At 33.7% G+C, this 23308-nt stretch overlaps 2 protein-coding genes across 5 annotated transcripts in view; one reads left to right on the top strand and one right to left on the bottom strand.

The window, feature by feature from the left end:
- LOC132726196 (protein MMS22-like) overlaps positions 1-9988 on the top strand; it is a 28021-nt gene extending 18033 nt beyond the window's left edge. For all 4 annotated transcript variants that reach the window (XM_060711468.1, XM_060711466.1, XM_060711469.1 and 1 more), the window contains exons 26-34: positions 635-805; positions 1250-1366; positions 1788-1886; positions 5312-5359; positions 5795-5926; positions 7509-7567; positions 7961-8098; positions 8868-9059; positions 9707-9988. In XM_060711468.1, the coding sequence (XP_060567451.1) occupies positions 635-805; positions 1250-1366; positions 1788-1886; positions 5312-5359; positions 5795-5926; positions 7509-7567; positions 7961-8098; positions 8868-9059; positions 9707-9788 (1038 nt within the window). In that variant the 3' untranslated portion in view covers positions 9789-9988. The remainder of the gene's footprint in view (positions 1-634; positions 806-1249; positions 1367-1787; positions 1887-5311; positions 5360-5794; positions 5927-7508; positions 7568-7960; positions 8099-8867; positions 9060-9706) is intronic.
- Positions 9989-11112: 1124 nt separating this feature from the next.
- LOC132726198 (uncharacterized) lies at positions 11113-23299 on the bottom strand. The gene is made up of 16 exons (XM_060711470.1): positions 22439-23299; positions 21538-21678; positions 20964-21193; positions 20603-20667; positions 19922-20088; positions 17980-18090; positions 17376-17436; positions 16980-17139; positions 16480-16576; positions 15879-16151; positions 14780-14886; positions 14167-14310; positions 13652-13761; positions 13139-13297; positions 12038-12825; positions 11113-11611 (listed from the first exon to the last, which is right to left on the bottom strand). Exons 1-16 carry the CDS (start codon positions 23283-23285, stop codon positions 11541-11543), a joined length of 3531 nt encoding a protein of 1176 aa, XP_060567453.1. The 5' UTR covers positions 23286-23299; the 3' UTR covers positions 11113-11540.
- Between the last annotated feature and the right edge of the window lie 9 nt (positions 23300-23308).

Genomic DNA, 23308 nt, shown 5'->3' with positions numbered 1-23308 from the left:
GTCCTTTACTTGGTTATTTATCACCAGATTCATTTGTGAGATTCTGTATTTAAATATTGAATTTGACTTAAACCAGTGTTAGCTGATGTGGATGATATTTTCCTTTTTCCAACACTGTCCCTGTACAGATGTAATCAAACAGAATTTGCAACAGTTTTACTTCTTAGATTAATGACTAGAAATCAATATCTTTTATACAGAAAGGTTTGTGCACTGCTTTGAAATAAAGCACACTCCTGGCTTCTTTGTTCACATAGAAAAAACTCTGATAGTGATAGAATGTGCTGCAAATAATATCATTCAGAATATCTACATAATTGTTTTTCCTTAGACTAATTTAATATCATTGACATGCTTGACTCTATGTGTCTTGCTTTTTTGTTATGGATGATTTTAATTGGTTAAAAAATCTCTGCCGGAAAATCCAAATAGGCTGGAAGGTTAGAGTTTCTCACTCTGAGATCTATGTTAGAAATAAGTTGATCTTTTCATAAGTCAGATTGTGGATTGTCCAGCTTTAAATTTGAAACAATCTATTCAATTTTTAAGGGTTTTCATTATCAGCACACAAAATTGAAGAGTTTCCAATATCGTGTTATTGGCAAAACCTAATCACCTTTTACTTAATTTCCAGGACTGGCAAGAGAAAATGGCGTTTCAGAAACAGATTATTCCTTATTTCACTGATGTACAGAAATCTATAGCCCCTATATTGAGAACCATGTCACCTGCTGAAGTTGTAAATAACATATACAGAATGACTGGCTATCTTATAAAGTATTGTGCTAAACTTTTATATGTCCAGGTAAGTTCATGTCATATATTTCTTGTGTCTGCACTTGTGTTTTGAATGCCAACATGCTTCTGTCATTTTTAAGGATTCTTTTTAGATATCTTATAAAAAGATTATAATGAACTCGGATAAAAATATATACTGGCAAAAGAAAAATTGAGAAATTAAAAAGAAAAGAAAAATGTAATCATAAATAGAAAAATAATGACAATAAGTCGCACTTAGTAGATTTTCCTTATATAAGCTCACCTGAAACTAATTTTCTATCTAGCTAGTTTGGAGATCTATGGTTCTACTGCGTTGCATTATGGCATCAAAAACAAGGCTCAAAGGAGCATCCTGCACCAGTTGAGCTGGAAAGTCGCCATAAGAACTTTGAAGTGTCTGTGATTTAGAATCAAACAATAAAAAAGCTGTATATAAATATAAAATATAATTTGCTGGATATTTTTACAGCAAGATGTGATTGTTCCTAGCCTGATAAGCAGTCTTATTGTTCCACATAGTGTACTCAACCCAGATGTACCCTTGAATAATGTCTTCCTTAATGTCATCAGAGACCATCTACATCTGGTAAGTCTATAATTCATGGCTTATCTCTGTAGAAATATTTGCTGTCATATGATAATAACAATTGTGAATTTAGCACTGGACATAATATTAATATAATTGTTTATAGTCATCTCAATTTACCAGTGGATTGTTTATGTCTTCTGTTTGTTTCCACTCTGCTGGGTGAAATGTGGTGGTTTTATCTTGGCGCCAAAATAGCAATGGATGTGTCCAACTTGTAATGCTTGATGTGATAGATGGGGTTCTACTATCTGCTTTCCTCGCAGGGTATGGCCTGAACTTTGTCTTTGATAATTAATAGAAACTGCTATTCCATGGTGATGGGGAGCATAATATTAAAGAGGAAATTAATATCACATTTTTATGAAAGCTGTTGGCAAAATGAAACTTGGGTATTGAAATATGAATCTTATTTTTTCAGTTTATCCAAGGTCTTAGAAAATTGCCTTATGAGAAAGATCCTTATGTACAGAGACGATTTAGAGACATAGTGATGTTATATCTGCCTAAATTCTCACTGGTATGTTTACTTTAATAAACTTTTCATGTACATGTGTTTAGACATGCTTATGTTATCACTATAGTCGTATTGAATATTTTGTTATCATCTTTTCCACAGTGATGGAAGATATAAATCTAGAAGCTTACGAGAATTGTCATTTCATATACTAAGTAGATGAATATAAAACAAGTTTAGCAAAGTGTTATGATTTAGCCTGAGCCAGGCTTTATAACATTTCTGACATTAGTTCAAGTCCACATGAGATAACATCAATTGTCATATACATGATTGTTTAAACTAGAAGTATAAAAACAGCAATACCATCATTTGACAGGTCTGTCTTGTATTAAATGTTTGCAATATAAAGAAAGTACATAATGATTGTATCATAGTTTGGAGACCTTTCTGTTGAAAATGTGTCAGGGTTTAATCGTATACATATACATGCACAGTGCGTTAACTGGAGTGCGGGTATTAGTTACCCGCACTCCAGAGCATGCCCATTGATTGGCTCATTTTTGCTGGGGTTTACATATTGTGACGGCAGTGAAAGTGAAATCGACAGAAATGTCATATTTAGATGCTCGTTCATTGGTTCATTTTTGCCGGGGTTTCATATTGTAACAACAGGGAACGTGTTTTTATGTTTGACTATGATACAAAAGAGAAAGAACACCAAAACACTCGGTAATCTGATTAATACTCGGGGGCTACGCCACCTCGTACAAATCAGATAACCTCGTGTTTCGGTGCTCTTTCTATTACTTATATTACAAGTCATGATATGTGACAATGTTAGTTATATAGTAAAAGTTTCCTGTCTGCATTGCGTAAAAAAAGTACTGAAATTATGTCAATTGTAATTTGAAATTGTGAGACTATAAATCAAAAGTATGAGGCAAAGACATACAATGTAGCTCCATGAACCCTGCACATATATATCCAATCTCTTTGAAAAAAAATATGGTTTAATCTTTTAAGCAAAAAAAAGTTTCTATTTGTCCCTACTCTTTTGACTTGAATTTTCGTAAAAGAGTTATCTTTGGTTGAATTTTGAGCTGGCCAAAGAGAGTTTGAATAAATGCACTTTTAAAATTTAACAGATTAGAGTTATTATACCCCCGCACAACAAAGTTGTAAGGGGGGTATACTGGAATCAGCTTGTCCACGGCCGTCCGGCCGTCCATCGGTTTTTTCTTGTCCGCCCAATAACTTAAGATATCTTTGACCCTTAGTCTTCATATTTGGTATGGAGGTTAGTCATGATTAGTAGATGACCCCTTTTGATTTTGAGGTCACTAGGTCAAAGGTCAAGGTCACAGGGGCCTTGACTTCAAAAAGCTTGTCCGCCCAATTACTTAAGATTCCTTTGACCTACAGTCTTCATATTTGGCATGGAGGTCAGTCATGATTTGTAGATGACCCCTATTGATTTTGAGGTCACCAGGTTAAAGGTCAAGGTCACAGGGGCCTTGACTTCAAAAAGCTTGTCCGCCCAATAACTTAAGATTCCTTTGACCTACAGTCGTCATATTTGGCATGGAGGTTAGTCATGATTAGTAGATGACCCCTATTGATTTTGAGGTCAAGGTCAGGTCAAGGTCACAGGGGCCTTGACTTCGAAAAAGGTTGTCCGCCAAATAACTTAAGATTCCTTTGATCTACAGTCTTCATATTTGGCATGGAGGTTAGTTATGATTAGTAGATGACCCCTATTGATTTTTGAGGTCACCAGGTTAAAGGTCAAGGTCACAGGGGCCTTGACATCAAAAAGCTTGTCCGCCCAATAACTTAAGATTCCTTTGACCTACAGTTGTCATATTTGGCATTGAGGTTAGTCATGATTAGTAGATGACCCCTATTGATTTTGAGGTCACCAGTTCAAAGGTCAAGGTCACAAGGGCCTTGACTTCAAAAAGCTTGTCCGCCCAATAACTTAAGATTCCTATGACCCATAGTCTTCATATTTGGCATGGAGGTTAGTCATGATTAGTAGATGACCCCTACTGATTTTGAGGTCATCAGGTCAAAGGTCAAGGTCACAGGGGCCTTGACTTCAAAAAGCTTGTCCGCCCAATAACTTAAGATTCCTTTGACCCATAGTCTTCATATTTGGCATTGAGGTTAGTCATGATTAGTAGATGACCCCAATTGACTTTGAGGTCACCAGGTCAAAGGTCACAGGGTCCTTGACTTCAAAAAGCTTGTCCGCCAAATAACTTTAGATTCCTTTGACCCACAGTCTTCATATTTGGCATGGAGGTTAGTCATGATTAGTAGATGACCCCTGATGAATTTGAGGTCACCAGGTCAAAGGTCTAGGTCACAGGGGCCTTGACTTCAAAAAGCTTGTCCGCCCTATAACTTAAGATTCCTTTGACCCACAGTCTTCATGTTTGGCATGGAGGTTAGTCATGATTAGTAGATGACCCCTATTGATTTTGAGGTCACCAGGTCAAAGGTCAAGGTCACAGGGACTTTGACTTCAAAAAGTTTGTCTACCCAATAACTTTAGGTGCCTTTGACCCACAGTCTTCATATTTGGCAGGGATGTTGATCATGATAAGTAGATGACCCCTGATGAATTTGAGGTCACCAGGTCAAAGGTCAAGGTCACAGGGGCCTTGACTTCAAAAAGCTTGTCCGCCCTATAACTTAAGATTCCTTTGACCCACAGTCTTCATGTTTGGCATGGAGGTTAGTCATGATTAGTAGATGACCCCTATTGATTTTGAGGTCACCAGGTCAAAGGTCAAGGTCACAGGGACTTTGACTTCAAAAAGTTTGTCTACCCAATAACTTTAGATGCCTTTGACCCACAGTCTTCATATTTGGCATGGATGTTGATCATGATAAGTAGATGACCCCTTGTGATTTTGAGGTCACCAGGTCAAAGGTCAAGGTCACAGGGGCCTTGACTTCAAAAAGCTTGTCCGCCCTATAACTTAAGATTCCTTTGACCCACAGTCTTCATGCTTGGCATGGATGTTGATCATGACTATAAGGTGACCCCTATTGACTTTGAGGTCACTGGGTCAAAGGTCAAGGTCACAGGGACCTTGACAAAAAGAAGCTTTTCTTCTCAATTGCTTAAGAATGTCCTGTCCGCAATGTATTGATTTTGACATTTTCACATTTGAAGCTTGTAGAATACATAACTTAGCAATGCACTGGCTTAGTAACCTCAGATTTGGCAGGGAGGTTGTCCTTGAGCTCTAAATGGCCACTGTTGATTCTGACAAAGTGGTATGCGGGGGTATTCACGCCAAGGTAGTGGCAGTTCTAGTTTGCTTTTATTAAATTGTTAATTATTCTTAACTTTACTTTACAACTTACAAAAGGTTGATTTGCATAGACATTCGGCAAATTGGCAGTAATTGCACAGTTTATTTACAAGAGGTATGAATGTATGTTGTCACTAAAAATAATTTATTTTCTGTTAGAGTTCTAGTTCAAGTTCCGCCAGTGTGACAGCAGCCCATCCTCTTGTTGTGAGTACATGTATATTACTTTAATAATAAAAATGGCTAATTGTTAATGGCTAACTTTTATATTAATCATTTGTCAGTCCCACTATCATATATCAACATTTCATATAAAAAACCATAAACACTGCAGATATAGGATTGTTTTAAATCATATACATATACTAGTATAAGATTTCTGGAAGATGAAGGCCTTTGTAGACTGTAACCACTAGATCATTGATTAATAAGATTACAAATCACCCTAATGTTCAACATGTATATAAACTCCTCCTGTTTTACTTTTTGTAAAAAGAAAAACACAATTAGATGCAGCTTAACAGAATTGTTTTTAAGATCGTATCTTAGATTTCTGTAATGCAGACTGGCCTGGCTATACAGGTATCAATGGCTCATTAAATTTGGTTTTCCATCAGGCTTAAGGTTAATATCTATCTTTAGGTAAGCTTGAGTGAGACCTTCATTCAGAGCCCGCCACAAGACTCGGTCAAGTTTCGGCACTACATTATTCTGATAGTTGTCAACAATCTGTTACCTGTTAAGAACATGACAGTTCATCCAAATCATATTTTGGTGAGTAAATTTGATCTTCATTTACTAATGTCTAGGTATTGAGTGACTTAATCTATTATCCAGAAAATTGTTCAGTTGTAAAATTAACATGATCTGTGTATCACATATTGCCTAAGATATTCCCTTTAAAATTGTTGTTCATCTACTGCCATTGAGATACTGGATGTAAGCTTAAAGAGCATATACTGTAGAATCAAAGATTAAATGGATGTCTTTATTTAATTTTACCCATGAAATATGGTGCTATATCAGTCAAATATATTTCATATCTTTTAAAAAAATAAATATGAAATATAAATATGAAAGTGGGCGGAGTCAAAACTCATATTTATTTTAAGGGACTTCTTTCTCCATTTTATTTGAAAAAATCTGATAAATACAAAACAATTTTTTGTTGAATTTTGTTTTGAAAACTATTAAGCATGATAGAAAATGGTCTAACTAAGCAAATAAATCCGAACACCAATATAGTAATGCTGTACAGACTTTTAAAAGAGTTGTTTATGTGACGTCACAATGTGGCGCTAAATATCGCGTGCAAAACAAGGCAATAATTATATTATATTACTGTGTGCTGTACAATTGCAGTTGCGTAGCAAGCAAGGGGGTTTGTAACCATTTTTCTTTGATGATAAAATTAAATAAAAAGGTTATTTTTTTGTTTTTCGTGAAATATGGTACATATTTTCACTCAACATGATAAAATGCCACCTATTTTCACTCGCTGTACCGGCTCGTGAAAATGGGGCATTTTATCATGTTGAGTGAAAATATATTCCATATTTTACTCAAACGAAAAAATATCCTCTTTATATTTTGGCTTCATGTGAAAGTAAAATTAAATTGTTAAATTTATCCTTGGATTAATTTATACATGTATTACCATAAATATGTAAGTTACTTCAGTGCTTGACTTGAACCATTCTTATGTCTGCTTCCTGGAACTGATCAGTGCTGGGTTCCTATGTAGAAACATGATCATGACCCCAGAAGGGGAGCTGTTTGGTAAGTTCAATAGGCAGAGTGTTGACCTGTGAATCTATCAATCTGGGCCTGATTCCTGGACAGTGCAGGTCACTTTGGTTGTGATGAATCATGAAATCTTTTCTACTGACAACACTTAAATTCATACTGACACTTTGCTCTGACATGTACAGAATTTATCAGTTCCTTGTAAAAGTGAAGGCAACTATTACTGGTAAACTGCTTGAAAGCATGGCCAGGAACAATGCCGTGGCTGTACTGTGTACTGTGCTCTGGTAAATTCAATGTGGCTTACTGCCATAATCTGGAGTGAAAACTACCAACACCTGGCACCAACATAAGAAGGGGTTGAGAGGAAGGCAATTTAACCACTAGGCCACCATTACCCTTATAGTTCTTAGTATAGATATAGGGAAATCAAACAGAAATTTTGTTGGTGAAATCTGATCAAATGTTAATATGGAATCAATTGGGGAAATTATGTAGTAAACTGTGATACATGGTAGTCTTGTTAATACTACTAATTTATTTATGCAACTCGTCCGAAAAACAACCTTAAATAGTGAACTACATTGTGCTTGTTTTATGTATATTTCAGGGATTCAGCTTTATAAAAGAGATAGTTCAAAGGACTGCAAGTTCAGAGGTTAAAGCAAGGTACATGTAATTATATTAACTGGCTAGCAAGTAAAAGTTTATTATATACATGTTACATTGTAGACAAGTCCTTGAAGATGAATGAATTTTAACTGATATTAAGGCACGACTTAAGACTTATAATTTTACTAAATATTAAGATATTAATTAGTCTGAAGATTTAGTATTCATATCTGTCCGACTGGACTTGTAAATTGTTTGCTGCATCATGGTGTTTTGGTATTTGAGATATCTGATAATTGCTTTACAATTGTCAGTCCTATATCAAAACAGGGCAAATCTATTAGATAAATTTAGAAGAGAATAATGAAGCCTGCAGTTAAAAATGACCCGATAGTAATGTTGTTCAATGTGAATATTTAATCAAGACAATCGCTATATTGATGTTTACAGAGAACTACCTATGATGTTACCTGTATGTCTGGAGTATATGCTTTTATTACCAAATACCTCATCAACATGGAACCTCGTGTTAGCCATTCTCCAACACCTGACAGAAGCTTTCTACTGTCAAAAACAATGTGTGCAACTGTAAGTCAACCTTTTCATGTATTGAAAGTTTTAAGTAGGGTAGTCTTTGAGCTAAGTAGTAAAATGAAATTTTATATTACTTCAGAAAGCTGTTTCTGTTTTTAACTAGAAAAAAAAAGCATAACGTGTTTTTACTCCATTTAAAGAAATATTTAGTTGATTCAACTATTTGAATGCCAGCAGCTATACTAACAGGCCTATATGTGCCAACTGTTGAGCCTAGCAGGCCTTCATTTACCAGCATGTTAAGTATGACCAAGTTCTACGTTGTCAACAGTGGAGTGTTTTGATATTTGTTTGGGTTTTACGTCACACCGACACAGTATAGGTCATTTCCTGGTGGAGGAAGACCTCAGGTGCCCTTCCTTGCATTATTTCAGGCATAAACGGGCACCTGAGTAGAACCACTGACGTTTCGTAAGCTAGCTGGATAGCTTCCTCACATGAAAGAATCCAAAGTCCCTGTCTGGATTCGAACCCACAGCAGTGAGGGGCAATGGTGTGTTTTGATATTGGAATCTCAGTTACTCAGTGGGTGATCCGTAAAAAAAATTGACATGTTTAGAAAATGGTTAAATGAAACCATAATGAATACAATTTCGGAAACATCCTTCCAGTTTTTGATATATTTACATGACTGGCTGTTATTGCATACATTTTGTATAGAATTATAGATACAGCAATCTGCTTTTGGACAAAAAAGCAAGCCCTGTTGCGTTTTTTATGGGTGAACAACTTTACTTCATATCATAATTTGTTCTATATCCAGATGTGAGCTTACAGTTGTGATGGAACAATTCATCAGTAGTTACTTTAAGTTCAGCAGTACTGGTGTTTTGAAACTGATGGAGAAAATGGCATTGTTGCTACAAGATGCTGTTGTCACGGTGATACCAAAATTGTCTGAATCCGTGAGAAACATAGAAAAGCTGAGGGGATTTGGTACAGACCAGAAGTTACGGTAGGCTTGATGATCTTACAATGAGCATGTTTTATTTTGAATTATCAGACAAAGGATAAATTATAATTATCATAATCTATTTTGTTAATAGTGTGTTTCACTAGGCCTTGGCCGATTGAGATGCAAGTGCAATGTTATATGACATAGCAAAAATACAAGTCTCACATCAATTTGTTTTAAAAAATAGGTACCAGTAAAATCTTACCATATTACAATTGTATGCAATACAGATTCCTGTATCTGTCAGAGAATATTGGTTCATGTAATACAAGCAGTTTATGTGACAGAATATGAGTATTGAATATATATAATCAGGCTCTCATGTGATTTTATTATGTGTTTATGTAATTATAGCAAATATATCCTTTAATATGCTTAACAGTCGAAATAAATTGTCTATGTCACCAGTATAGTCAGTCTGCTCAGACTGTAAGAAAGTAAGGCCTATCAGGTTAGTTGTTTAAACTGAACAGTTTGATAACAAACAACCCTTTATTAATAAAAGTTCCTGCTCAAAGGCAGGAAAAGTCCAATATAAACTTTCCAATGCATCATGCAAGAGTCAAAACCCACTTTTTCTTTGCATTAAACTATTATAGATTGACTAACCTTTCTTTACAGACAGAAAGTTGTCATTCTGTTTTCAGAGGCCAGTATTGTCAGGTGCTGAAGCAATTAGGAGAGACAGGTGTTCAAGAGATCCAGAAACTGAAAACTAGTGACACTTGAATCATAAACCAAAAATGCAAAATACTTGAACAGTGTTACAATACAAGATCTGATATTGGTTGAGAAAGTATTGTTTTAAATTTGGATGCTGTGCGTGTTGGAAAACTTAAATTGTTATTACATAGGGGTTCATGATAATCTTTTACCTGCACAGGTAAAAGTAGAAAAAAAAATGATAATAAAATGATAACTGATGGTAATTGCATTGTTTTAAAGTTCTTATTGGTAACTTACAGCTATACTGAACTAATAATAGTAATAGCTAATGGTTATGGACATTGGCTTTAAACACTTGCCTCTCACCACCGAAGGTTCAAGCCGCCCAGTATCTTCAGATTCTTTCATGCAAGAAAACTACCAAGCTTACATTGGGAACGTCAGTGGTACTCATACATGCTAGTTTGTGACTGAAGTAATGCATAGAAGGCCACTCGAGGTCTTCCTCCACCAGTAAAGCTGGAAAATCGCCATATGACATACTGTGTTGGTGCGAATTAAAACCCAAATGAATATTATTGAATGTTTTGAGCAAATGAAAAGATCAGAACAGTAGTAGACTTAACAACTTACATCCTATTATTATCCCCCGCCGAAAGGCGGCGGGGGATATAGAAATAGTCTCCATCCTTCTGTCCTTCAGACATTTTTGTCCAGAGCATATCTCAAAAAGTATGAGGTATCAACTTGAAACTTCATAGGTGGATAGATCATATTGAGGAGGAGTGCAGTGCACAAGAATGATTACTCAACCTTGCTTAGTTTCTCAGTTATTGCCCTTTGTTATTTTTCAAACTTAATTTTTGTCCAGAGCATAACTCAAAAAGCCCTTTGTTATTTTTCATACTTAAGTTTTTACCTGAGTGGAGCATAACTCAAGTCTTTGAGATGTCAACATGAAACTTCATAGGTGGATAGATCTTATTGAGAAGGAATGCTGTGCACAAGAATGATAATTCTACCCTTTGTAATTTTTGAGTTGTTGGCCTTTGTTATTTTTCATACTTTTTTGTCCGGAGCTTATCTCAAAGTGTTAGAGGAAACAACTTGAAATTTCATAGGTGAATAGATTTCATTGAGGAAGAGTGCAGCACACAATCCAAGATGACCTCAGTGGTACATCAGTTATTCAGAATGTATCACAGATAACCCAGAATTATCTCTGAAACAATAACTCATCTAGTGTTTTACCATGTGACTTTGATGAACACTTTGATTTGATTGAAAACAATTTTTTATGTTAACACCCCTGACATATATTTATAACCATGAATGGGTATATCATTAATACTTTCCATTTGCGAAAAACACAAGTCAACAAATAATGTACATTTAATATTTATATCTTTAATTTTCATCATATAAATTGTCTTTAACATGATACAATAAAATAATTCAACAATTCCGAGCAACTACTTTTTACTTATTTACATATTATTTTTGTAGCACAGTTTAAAAACAGAAATAATATATCCAGTCAGTGTATAATATATCCAGTTATTGTATTCCATGTCCTGAGAATGGCAGAAGGCTGGGAAATGATGAGAATGGTGAATCAATATATGACTATTTACTTAAATTGTTAAATGAACTTTGACAACTGAAATTGATCATTAGTGTAAGAACAAGTTTCAGTTGAGTTTGAACCTAGCTCTTTAATAATAAAGCATGTACACCAGTTATTTTGTTTGGTTGTTGTTACTTTGATAATCTTGTGTTGTTTTGGAAGTAAGGCATTTCTGTGAAATTCTGTATTCACAATTTGTCTACAAACATCTGTCTTAATGCCACACATTTCACAAGTTGTCTGTTATCATCATCTGAACCTAAATAAATAGAGACATAATGAAGTAAATTATAATCTTTGGTCATTTGTCAACTGAACTTTATGGTCCAGTGTAGTTACACAGATACTTTTAAAATGGTGAGGTAAGCCTCATCTGCGTAGAACCAACCAACTTCTGTGAGCTAGCTAAATAGCTTCCTTACATAAAAGAATCCAAAGACCCTTGCAGGATTTGGACCCACTGCACTGAAGGAAAGTGTTATAAAACAAGCCTATGGCGAGTTGTATAGCACACATTATAATGATATAATGTATAAATGGCTTTTCTTAATATAAAGCCACAAAATGCCTAAAAAGTTGAGAATCATGAATAATGCCTTTTTTCTCATATGTTGGCAGTTCCACACTTAACTCATGCCAGCTAAGATCAACGTACAAAGTCAACTCAAATAATGTATAATCATACCTTTCAAATTTTTCTGTTGTTTATCCAATGCTTTCTCCATTTTCTTGCGAGACAAACCAAATTTGTGTCTGTATATTCCAGTCATTATATCATTTAACAATTCTGCCATGTTGCGAAAATCATCTTGAAACAACTGGATATCTTTCGATGTTGAACTCGAGTACAACTGACTAATATCACTATACAAGTTAACAATGTCAACAACAAGTTCATTACAAGTTGTACTGTTTGTACAAGCTATGTAATGAAGTATCACATTCTGATTATCCTCCTCCGTCATTAACATTACATGTAACTGTTTCACCATACTACATACAACAGGAATATTCATCACTGTACCTATCTGATCTATAATCCATTTAACGATCAAGATTTCTCCTACGTAACTTTCTGTCCTCCCATCTGTGTGACGTTTCAATTGCTCCAATATCTTGGTAATTTCTTTTATCATACAAGCACCTACATCAGTGTCACAGTCTGTCTCCTCGGCACCAACAGATTTACTCATATTGTCATCGTGTGCACTGTGGAAATGACTTGTTTTAGCTTTAATACTTTCTTCTTTTCCAAGGCCAAGAACACTCCCATGTACATAAGTTTTTATCAAGTTAGTCAAATTACTAGATGCTGCCCCGTGACTCTGATTATGCAGAATGAACATCAAAAGTTCCGTCAGTGTTAGTGTGAGTGAGACGTGACCCCGCATGTTCTTTTCTACTGAACTTAGATAGTGCAGTACTGATGACAGATTCCTACCAAACTGTAACTTTGTTTTTCCTTGTAGGTTACTGAAAAAGAATGTGTCCCTGTTTAAAAAGAACAAATTAACATGCAAAGATCAAGTCAATACAAGACTATTATTCTTAAACACAAACTTAATATATTTAACATATTATAGAACAAGGGGAAAGCATGTGCTCATTGTGGTTGAGTCCTTCAGTTCTATGCAAACAAGGGAGTGAATGAGCTTAAATTTACACATAATTTATTGGTTCAGACTGACATCAAACAGTAAAAGAAAAACTCAAAACTTAAATAATTCCAGTCCAGTAATGTCAAGAAAACTCAGTGGAGTCCCTATACTAAAACATCTCCACTTACCACATGTGAGGAAGTAGTGTCTTCAGACATGCTAACATTTGTGTTGAGAAAGATAACTGCATGGATTGAACCTCTTCTCGTGACTCCGCTATAACTGTTGTCCAAACTTGATGTAGTAAATTACATATACTCGTGCATAAATCTACCTTCTCTGATGAGCTGGAACAAAATGGTTTGTATAAATAAATAAAGGAACTTAAATGAGCAGTCATTTCATGTACACAATCAAAATAAGTCTTGTGCTAGAAGGCAAGTCTGTGGCGATTTTTATAACATTTCTGGAACATGTTAAATCTAGATTTTTCAGAATTTAAAATAAATATAAGTGATATCATAAAGACAGGAAACATTACAATCAAAATCACCATTGATCAGACATTTTTAAAATAATGTCAGTAATACAAAGAAATATGAAATGGTTATATTACATTAGAACCAAGCAATGTTATGTAATACAAATAAAATTTAAAATCAAATTCAACAATATTTTAAACTAATTCATTATGTACTCACACTTTCTGAGCAGCTGCAGCAATCCAGGCAAGTAGCCCATGGTTTTGGCACAGATCAACAGCCAGTCTTCTTTCCTGGCAGGCAGCCATCACAATTTTCATCACCTGAAGCTATAGACAAAAAGATATTTGGTTAAATTGATATGATAAAGTTTGTAAATGGTCACTCCAGGATTATTTCTAACAAGCTTGATGAGTTTTAAGAGTACAACTCTGTTAAAAAAAAAAATTATCTTGGATTGTGAAGAAAGCTTGCAGCTTTTATGAACTAGTTGACTAACCATTATTGGTGTCTTATGCGGAAACATGGTTGTGACTCGAGCAGGGCTCAAACCTATCATCCCTAGGTTGAGAGGCAGTCAAGGCCACAACTTCCCTTTTACAACTTGGTTAATGATGTCAAAAGTGTTGACCAATATACATGTGTACGCATTGTGATTGACCTCAATATTTTCACTCTAGCATCCAAAATATCAAAATTTCATGACAATCAAAATAACAGAAAAGATGGTATACCTGTGATTTTAAATCTGCCAAATTAGAATCATAGAAACTCTGCAGGAGTTTGAATGTGAACCTCTTCTCAAATATCCAGTAGTCTGCCGACTCGCGTAGTCCGTCCTTCATTAATGATAACATCCAACTTCTCTCTACTTGATACTGTAAACCATATAAAAAACATATTATTAAATTTACTAAATGTCAGTGAATCACATCAATAGCCCATAATTCATTTATTTTTGTATGTGAAGCATCAATTAAGTGCAATTAGTGGCTATGAGATAAAGCAACATTGAACCATTTTCACAATACATGTAATTGGTTATAATTTAATCGCACAATGACAATTACCAGTTATAAGTTATGGGTCTTGATTAGAGACCGACAATTATGACTTCAAAATCATGAGTGATGTTTCAAGTGGGAAATTGAGATAGAACTTACATTCAAAATTACTATTCAGGTCCGCACTATGATGAAATTCAGCAAATTTTGAAATTTATTGAGGAAGAAATATCTGAAAAATTTGCCATAACAGAAACTTGACAAAAGAATGAAGGACACCATATTATTCAATAACATCAACAATAGCCTACACTGAGCATTCCCTTCTGAAAATGTAACATACCTGCATTGCAGAGCTGTTGAAAAGCTTGAAGAATTCCGGAATATTGCCAATGTCTAGCTTTGGTTTCAGCAGTAAAAACTGATTTATGATCGAGTACATGTGATCATCTGAAAAAATAAGTATTTTATGCCTAAATTTACAGAATTGATATTATCAGCTTATCCTATATTTTTAGATCTTGGAATTATCTGCAATTAATTTTACTCATTTTCAAAATCAAACTTAACTGAGTAACAAACAGTAGTGAAGTCTGGTCATTGTGCAAGGATGTGCAGGCTAACTTGACTATATTGGTTGCACAGCTTTTGATCTGTTGAATTGCGATAAAAACACGAGCATTATATTAACCCTTTCGCTGCCAGAGGGTTATTGTTTTATTGATCACCTATTTGCCAGTTTTTTCTAAGAAATTACTATATTATTAATTAATATAATTATAATTATTTGTTATTAGTATTATAATAATTATATATGTTTCCAAATCTGTTAGTATAATGATAATTATTGTCGATGGTATAATTTTCTTTATATTTTTTATTATTTTTATTATTATTATTATTAATTTATTATTATTATCATTATTATTATAGAAACGGCTAAAGCCGTCCATATGGCAAATACGCCGAAAATAACAGGGACGGCATAAGCCGTCCCTATGGCAGTGAAAGGGTTAAGGAACATCAAATGTCGTGTTACAAAAATATTACAACAGAGTATGTTTAACTTAAGTAAAAAAGTAAACACATCCTATCATTAACTTTCACACATTATCTACTTTAACACTACCTGTAATTGATATAAACATAACCCTTATCATATAAAACAACACAAAATACTGGTGAGGTTTCAATGATGCCCTGTATATTCCAAATTAACTCTTATTTTGCTAGTGGCAACTGAATCTACCTAAGCCACCGGTGCAAACCATGATTTCCTGTCACATTTCCTATTTGATCATGGTCTAGACTTTTTGCAATTCTGCCAGTACCCGTTATGAAATTATCCCAAAAAATTGTGAGCCGTTTTGTATGTATTGATAGACAAGTCCATTTATGATATTGAGCACGATAAGAGTTAGTAAACGGTGAAGATTATAAACCTGGTTTTAACATCAGTTTAACTGCCCTTGCCAGAAACTGAGTTATTATAGATGACAATTTATTCTTGGTTTTTGGTACGCTGCTTTGAATGACCTGCAACATGTACATCAGTTGCTCTTTCTCCGGCACTTTCGCAGCTTCCAAATGACCTTGAAATTTATCCAGAATATGTTGTGACAACGTGCGTATGTTTTCATCATGACTGGATAGTGCAGCTACTGTGTAACCAAGGCAACCAGTATGTATAAATCTTCTGCAATCAATCACCGACTCTGAAATAATCAGAAAATAGCTACACAATTCAAAACAATAGAGGATAAATAATATCTTGGATATTAAAACAATATATTTTGAGAAAATATTTAGAGAAAAAAATTAATTATAAATATTTTATTCGGTAACTTAATAGTTACCAATGTACAAAGTTATTTTGGTATGCATCATAAGCAAATATTTTTTATATCAACTCGGGGGTGGAGGTCAACCTTAACGAAAATTCGAAACTGAGCAAGGGACATACCTCCTACAACTTACAAGTGAAACTATTTTAGAAAATTGAAATTATCAACTTGTACATGTGCTTATTACGACATGACTTACCTGGTTGAAGGAGATGACTCAATAATGGCAGTATAAAACAAGGATCGTAACATTTACTGTCAGACTTGTACTCCTCCGCTACACGAGGCTCCAAATCCTGAAAACATAGCAGTAATTAGTACAATACTAGTAACACTAACTAAGGTGGGTTGTTTTTCAGTGTTTTGGGAACATGTCTCAGACCTTTGAGATTGGTTGTTTATATACCAGTTTGCTTAGAAACTGGGAAGAATATAAGATCACTGTTTTGGAATGATTGGTTCTTGTATTCTGACTCTTGAGCATCAAAGTCTGTCTACACCACAACTTTCTATTTCATTTTTAATATCTAATATTCCTGAAAAAGGCTAGAACTTTGTAATTTGATATTTAAGAAGTTTCATTTTAGACTTTTGCCCGAGAACTGGGGAAAAAGATATTTACCCCATAACCGATCAAGGGAGTTAACTGTCAACAAATATAATATCTTTAAATCATCTAACATCAGGTTGAATACTAACATGTAATTTTCTCCTAAGTGGGAATAATAGTATAGAGTTTGACATCATATCTACATCAATGTTAGACATCACTTGCATCATGGTAGTTTGCTTCAAAGACGGTCCCAGTGATTGTCTTAACATATGTTGCTCTACAGCCTTTTCTCCCCACATAAACGACCTGAAACAAAAACCCTTAAATTAATGGCTTTAAATAACACAAAATATAAATTAAGGCATATAGACAGAAAATCCCAATAAATGTTATGGTAACTTATACAGCCAAATGGATAATATGCTTTACTGTTAAATAACCAGAAATCTGGCATCATTAGCATAAAATAACTTCATGGTCAAAATAATATAATAAATACAACTAATATTAATAATAAAATTAGGTCATCTGATTTTACGTACTTGGAATCTGAAGAGATCTCACGTTTCTCATACAGTTGCATCAACTTCAGAATTGTCTGGTCTATAAAAAAAATGAGTTTGTTTAAAGGTAGGTACAATATTTAACATTATAAAATAAACCTATCTATAACCATTTAGATGGTAAAAATTGCTTGAACTGCTGTAATGCTAGGGCTGATAATAACTTGCCTTTGTCCATTTACTTCATTAACATTCTTAGAATTAAATCTAACACAGGATATATCTATAAAATTTATCTATTAAGTACATACATAGCTTACTAGTAATCTGTTGCTAGATTGGATATATCTTTAATAACACTGTTCCATACAGTGTGCACAGATAGTTTACTAGTTACAGAATGCTACTTAATCCTTGACCTGCTGATTTTCTGTAATGAATTTGCTCAGCTTTGAATTTGAAACTGTTCATTCCAAATTTAAAAGATTTCAATATCAAAATTGCAAAAAAATTTAGCTACCAACAGTATAGAGCCTGGTCAGATTGCACAAATGTGTACCTGACCAGCTCTATACCGGTGGCAAAGGCAAATTACTTTCGGTTCAATTGGTTCAAGTTATCAGCTAATGATTGAAAAACCTACCTGTCATAGAAAGAGAAGCCCTGTATGCTCCCAGAAATACTTCAATATGATCTCCATGACAACAGGAAGGACAACATTCTGCCACTATTAGTACCAGGCTGACCAACAAATCTGAAAATACAAAATCATGTCATATAACAAGAAATCACTTCAACAATTCATATTATCTGTTACAACTAGAATTTAGAAATTGACATTATTCAAAAGAAAAAGAATCTGTCACAACAACATGCTTTCGACAATAACAAAATAAGTAAGTAAGTAAGTAAGTAACGACTTTATTTAATGAGGCAACACAGTTGGGCAAGCCAAGTCTTCCCTGTGAGCCTCAACAATGTACAAAACAATTTATAAAATAAAATACATCAATCAGAGATTAAATAATTACATCAGTTGATTTCATTATTATACATTCAACATTGAAATATGTGAGATCAACCTTAAACAAACAAAAGACATGTGTTGATAATAGATAATATACCGGTATACAAATGTTATCAAAAGTGAAAACTAACATATATATAAAACAAACATATTTAAAGATATACTATGCTCAAATTTGATATCAGAAAATATTGACAATTGCTACACAGTCTCTTTGTAAATATATAATAAAGATGTTTTGACTTCACACAAAGTTAATATGTCATGTTTAAAACTCTACACACATAGGTCGTCTCAGTATAAATATATAGTGTCGTTAAAAAAACTGGCAGTTTTTTTAAGAAAAGACCAATTTAAATTGTCCTGTTTTAGTGAACGTAACTTCCAATATAGTTTATTAGTCATTTTTTATTTAAATTAGACATATTCAGTAAGAATTTCATAGGTTTGAATAAATTTCTTTGATTAAAATATTTTACGCAAAGATGAGCATAGTATATCTTTAAACAAATAAAAAAAACAAAAAAAAAAACAAATATTTACATTGCATTTAAGCAGAGGTTTCCACCAGAGAACCACCATGTTAAGTATGTTTTTTTGAATTGTGCAAGACTGTTTGATTGCCTGATATGTAATGGTAATTTGTTCCAGATTTTAGGCCCAGAGTATGCAAGAGCTTTTCTGCAAAACTCTAATCTAGGTTTAGGTATATGTAGTGTCTGTTGAGTGTGTGATCTAAGAGTTGTGTGATTTGTATGCGAAAATAAATCAGACATATAATGTGGCAATAGATTGTTAAGGGATTTGTAAACAAGAATTGACTTTTTATAATGTATGCGATCATGTATTTTTAACCAATTCAATTCATGAAACAATATATCTGAGGGTGTATCAATGTCTGCATCAAGTTTAATACGGGTGGCTCTCTTCTGAAATTTGTATAAGCTGTTCAGTAATTCATCATTACAATTTCCCCAAATAGTGCAGCAGTAATCTAGGTGTGGCAATATGTATGCATTATAAAAAACTATTCTCATTTGTTTGTTTAGGTATTGTTTAATACGAAGTAGAAGATACAGTAATGAATTGCATTTTTTAATCAGATGTTCAATTTGACAGTTCCATGATAATCTATGATCAACGTGAATTCCTAGTAATTTTTCAGAGTTAGTAAATTGAATGTCATTTTCCTGCATTTTCAAAATGTAGTCATTGCTTGATTTAATTGTGTTGTAAATAATATTTGATGGGGAGATTATCATCGCTTTTGTTTTTTGAGGATTTGGTAGCATAGAGTTTCTTGCACACCAGTCGTAGATGATGTCAATGATGTTTTGTAGTGATCTGTAGACTGAGTCAATAGATGATCCAAATGAGGTGATAGTTGTATCATCTGTAAAATGTCAATTTCAGTTTCAAGTGTACATTGTGTATGTATAAATGAATTATTGTTTCTCCACTCCTTATCCCGTGTTGTACATTTGTATTGCTGTATGAAAATGTTCAAATGTTACAACACAGATAAATATATATAAACATGTATATTGTAGCAACCTACCTTTACAATCTTGGCCATGTTCTCCAAACATGATGGGTAGAAATAATGGATGCTTAGTAACCAAAGAAGCGATATCTTCAACTTTATTTACAGCAGCATCTCCTGTCTGTACAAGCTGTACAAATCTTGTGACAAACTTCAATGAATTAACATTAGCGTAGGAATATCTGTAAGATAAAATACATTTTTCTATATTACTTATTTGCTTATAAAAACTGTTTGAATAGTACAATAAGACTCCGAGACTTTTTCTTCAGAACAGACAAGGTAATAAGTAGAACCAGGAAACCATCTGTAACCTAGCTGGACAGTTCCACATATAAAATATTCTTAAGTCCATGACAGGATTTAAAAACACAATTTTGATGGTATTATATCAATAAATAGAGGATATTCAAGATTTTCCTATTAATACAAAATTTAATTTTCATTGAGTGGTATGAAAATATATATTTCATGAATGGCATCACAATTTAAAAGACCTTCCCTTAAATTTTGTATGTTGGCTAAATTAGCAGAAAGTAGTCTGGCAAAACACCAGTTAAAATATGGAAAATATTTCACTGCAGTGAAAAATATTTTTTTTTACAGTGAAAATACAGAAAATGAAAATACGTTATTTCATCAATATTTCTCAGTATTTTATTTATAAGTATATAATAAATATTTTAATCCACTCACTTGATTGTATTTTCAACAAGTTTCAGCCAAAACTCTGACTGTGCTGTAAGTGCATCAAGATCTGTCTATAAATTAAACAAAAATCATATAAATACACACATTTTTAAATCTGACCTATGTCTGTGAATAATTAAACTACACTAAATCAAAACAAAAAAATTAATTTACAGAATTAGTATCCTTCCCTTAATTAATTATGGATTAAATTACCCTGAACTAGATAATTATGTGAAGTCATTCTAAATGACTCTATTTAAAAAGTTCAAACAATGTGAAACAATAACATAAAAACTTGTTTTACAAAGTTGAACAACCAAAAATAGCCTTAAAATACAAATGGAAACAGAAAACTCTGGCATACCATAGGGTATTCCGCCAATATTTTGACGAGACTGTCCTGAATTCCTGCTTCAATACCTTCACTTTCATACATAGATATAAGGCATTTCCCAGACATATATAGAACAGCCTGGATATCATTGGGTTTGTGTAGCATATGTAGAAGATCTATATGATGTTGTTTGACACTCCCCACATTCTCCTCTAATGTAATTGCTAGTCTCTTTTTCATCTCATGTGACAACTTTTCTCCTGAAACAAAAACAAAACTTGTCAGTACCAGTAACTCAGCTGCATTTATGTAATGAAAAAGACTTGCTTTCAATCTGGCTTGACACTTAAATGTTACTATGTCATACTACTTAACTGAGCAGGGAAAATAACTGCTCCTGGTAGTTTATAAAGGATTTCTATATGTTTGAAACATTATAACGAGTACAGTATTATTTTCCCATAATACATTGTTCTGATTTACTAAACAGGCAATGATCAATACTGTAATGCAGATGCAAGGATTTGTAGTTGTTGGGCCTTTACAATTGGAAACAACATAGGACATGATAATTATCTCCTTCCAAAAAACAGAAAGCACTTACCATTTATATCCTTTGTGATCAACAATTCTGCCAGTTGTTTTAATTCACTGAGATTATCAACAGATTCATCTCCACATATGGACACTAATTGGGACCATAACGATTTCACTGCTTTCTTTGTTACTACCTTTGTTGCATTAACTGTAAAAGGAAAAAGTTCTTTGTAACACAGATCTGCAGCATGTTTAATTTTGGGAATTTGTTTCAGTAACTGGGAAAAAAATACCCATTGTGAACAAAAGGTCTGATAGTTGGCCCTTGAGAGTGGTAGAAAATGGAATATATATTTGAGCATATTTAAACTAAAGTCATTAAATCTGTTTTCAAAACATACTTTGTAGTTGGTTGTGGAGTTGGTAGTTTTCACTGCGGATCACAGCAGTAAGCCACAATGAATTTACAATAGCACAGTTCAACCCAGCATCATTCCTGGGCAGGTTGTCAAAGCGGTATACCAGTATAAGTTGCAAGGAACTGATAACTTCTGTACATGCCAGATCAGAGGTACAGTGTGAATGACCGTAGAAAGGATGTCATGATAAATCACAAAGAAATTGACCTGCACCGTCTGGGAATCGAACCCAAATCCCCCTATTCACAGTATAACACTCTACTTACTGAGCTAACCATATGCTTATTCTGTAGGTGATATAAAATTGCCTTTTATACCTGACACTGTGATTGGTCATTAGAAGTGTAGGAAAATATCTCAAAATGAGATTGTATTGTTCAATATACATGTTGACATCATGTTACATAATTTATCTGAACAAAAATCACCAATAATAATGTTCCATACTAGTTTGTTGGAGATTAAAAAATTCCAGTATATTTTACATGTGCCTTAATATTTGTTGTATAACTCTTTTACATGAATGTGATAAATGTAATTAAATCTCACCATTTTTTCCAGTCTCCAGTTGGATAAACTTTATAAGAATTTTGATATTATCAGCTTTGGTCCAGTCTTGATCTGCAGATTGAATTATCTCCGCCACTTTCACCTTCAAATTTTCATTATTTGCTAACAAAAATACAAACAATTCAGCACGCTCGGTCATCTCAAATATTTTATCCACAGTCCTCTCTGAACACTGAGCAGACAACATTGGAAATTTCTTGAAAAACTTTAACAGAATGTCCGATGACTGTCCCTCAGTAACTAAACAGTTAACTAAGGTATAGACACCATTTTCTGTTAGTTTGACACTTTTAACATGTGACCCTGCAAGTGAAGGTAATATGTTTTCTAAAACTTTCAGCAACATTCCATTATCGGCCTCATTTTGGAGTACTGCACCGTTCAATACAAGTTGTAGAACCTGTTTACATTGAAGGGCAGTGAAAGTCGATACAAACATAGGCAACACACTTAAATATCTGCTGCTATTAAATTGAGACGTCTGCAATGTAGACAATATTGCCTCATGATAGAAGTTAACACAATCCTCCAGTTTTATCTTGTTATCATTACTCAACTGCACAACCTCTGTAACCATATCTGTCATTAGTTTTCCAATTTTTGTAGACTGATTCTCAGATTCTTCACAAAGAAAAAATTGTTTACAGACTGAACTTTCTAGAACCGTTCTGACAGCTAAATATAGCACACTAGTGTTCCTGTTGTCTGCTGATTCAAGCATAAGTTCATCATTAACATCATTTACTCGAGGTTCCTCGTTTTCTGTCTTGAACAACTGCTGAATATTCGAGATAATGGATTTCTTTAAGTGTTTCATCTCCTTCATGTATCTTTTACTAACTAGCTGTA

Source organism: Ruditapes philippinarum, unplaced genomic scaffold, assembly GCF_026571515.1.
Source record: "Ruditapes philippinarum isolate M1 unplaced genomic scaffold, ASM2657151v2 ctg1127_1_1_1_1, whole genome shotgun sequence".
Taxonomy (NCBI): domain Eukaryota; kingdom Metazoa; phylum Mollusca; class Bivalvia; order Venerida; family Veneridae; genus Ruditapes; species Ruditapes philippinarum.
This window is presented reverse-complemented; position numbering and strand designations above follow the sequence as displayed.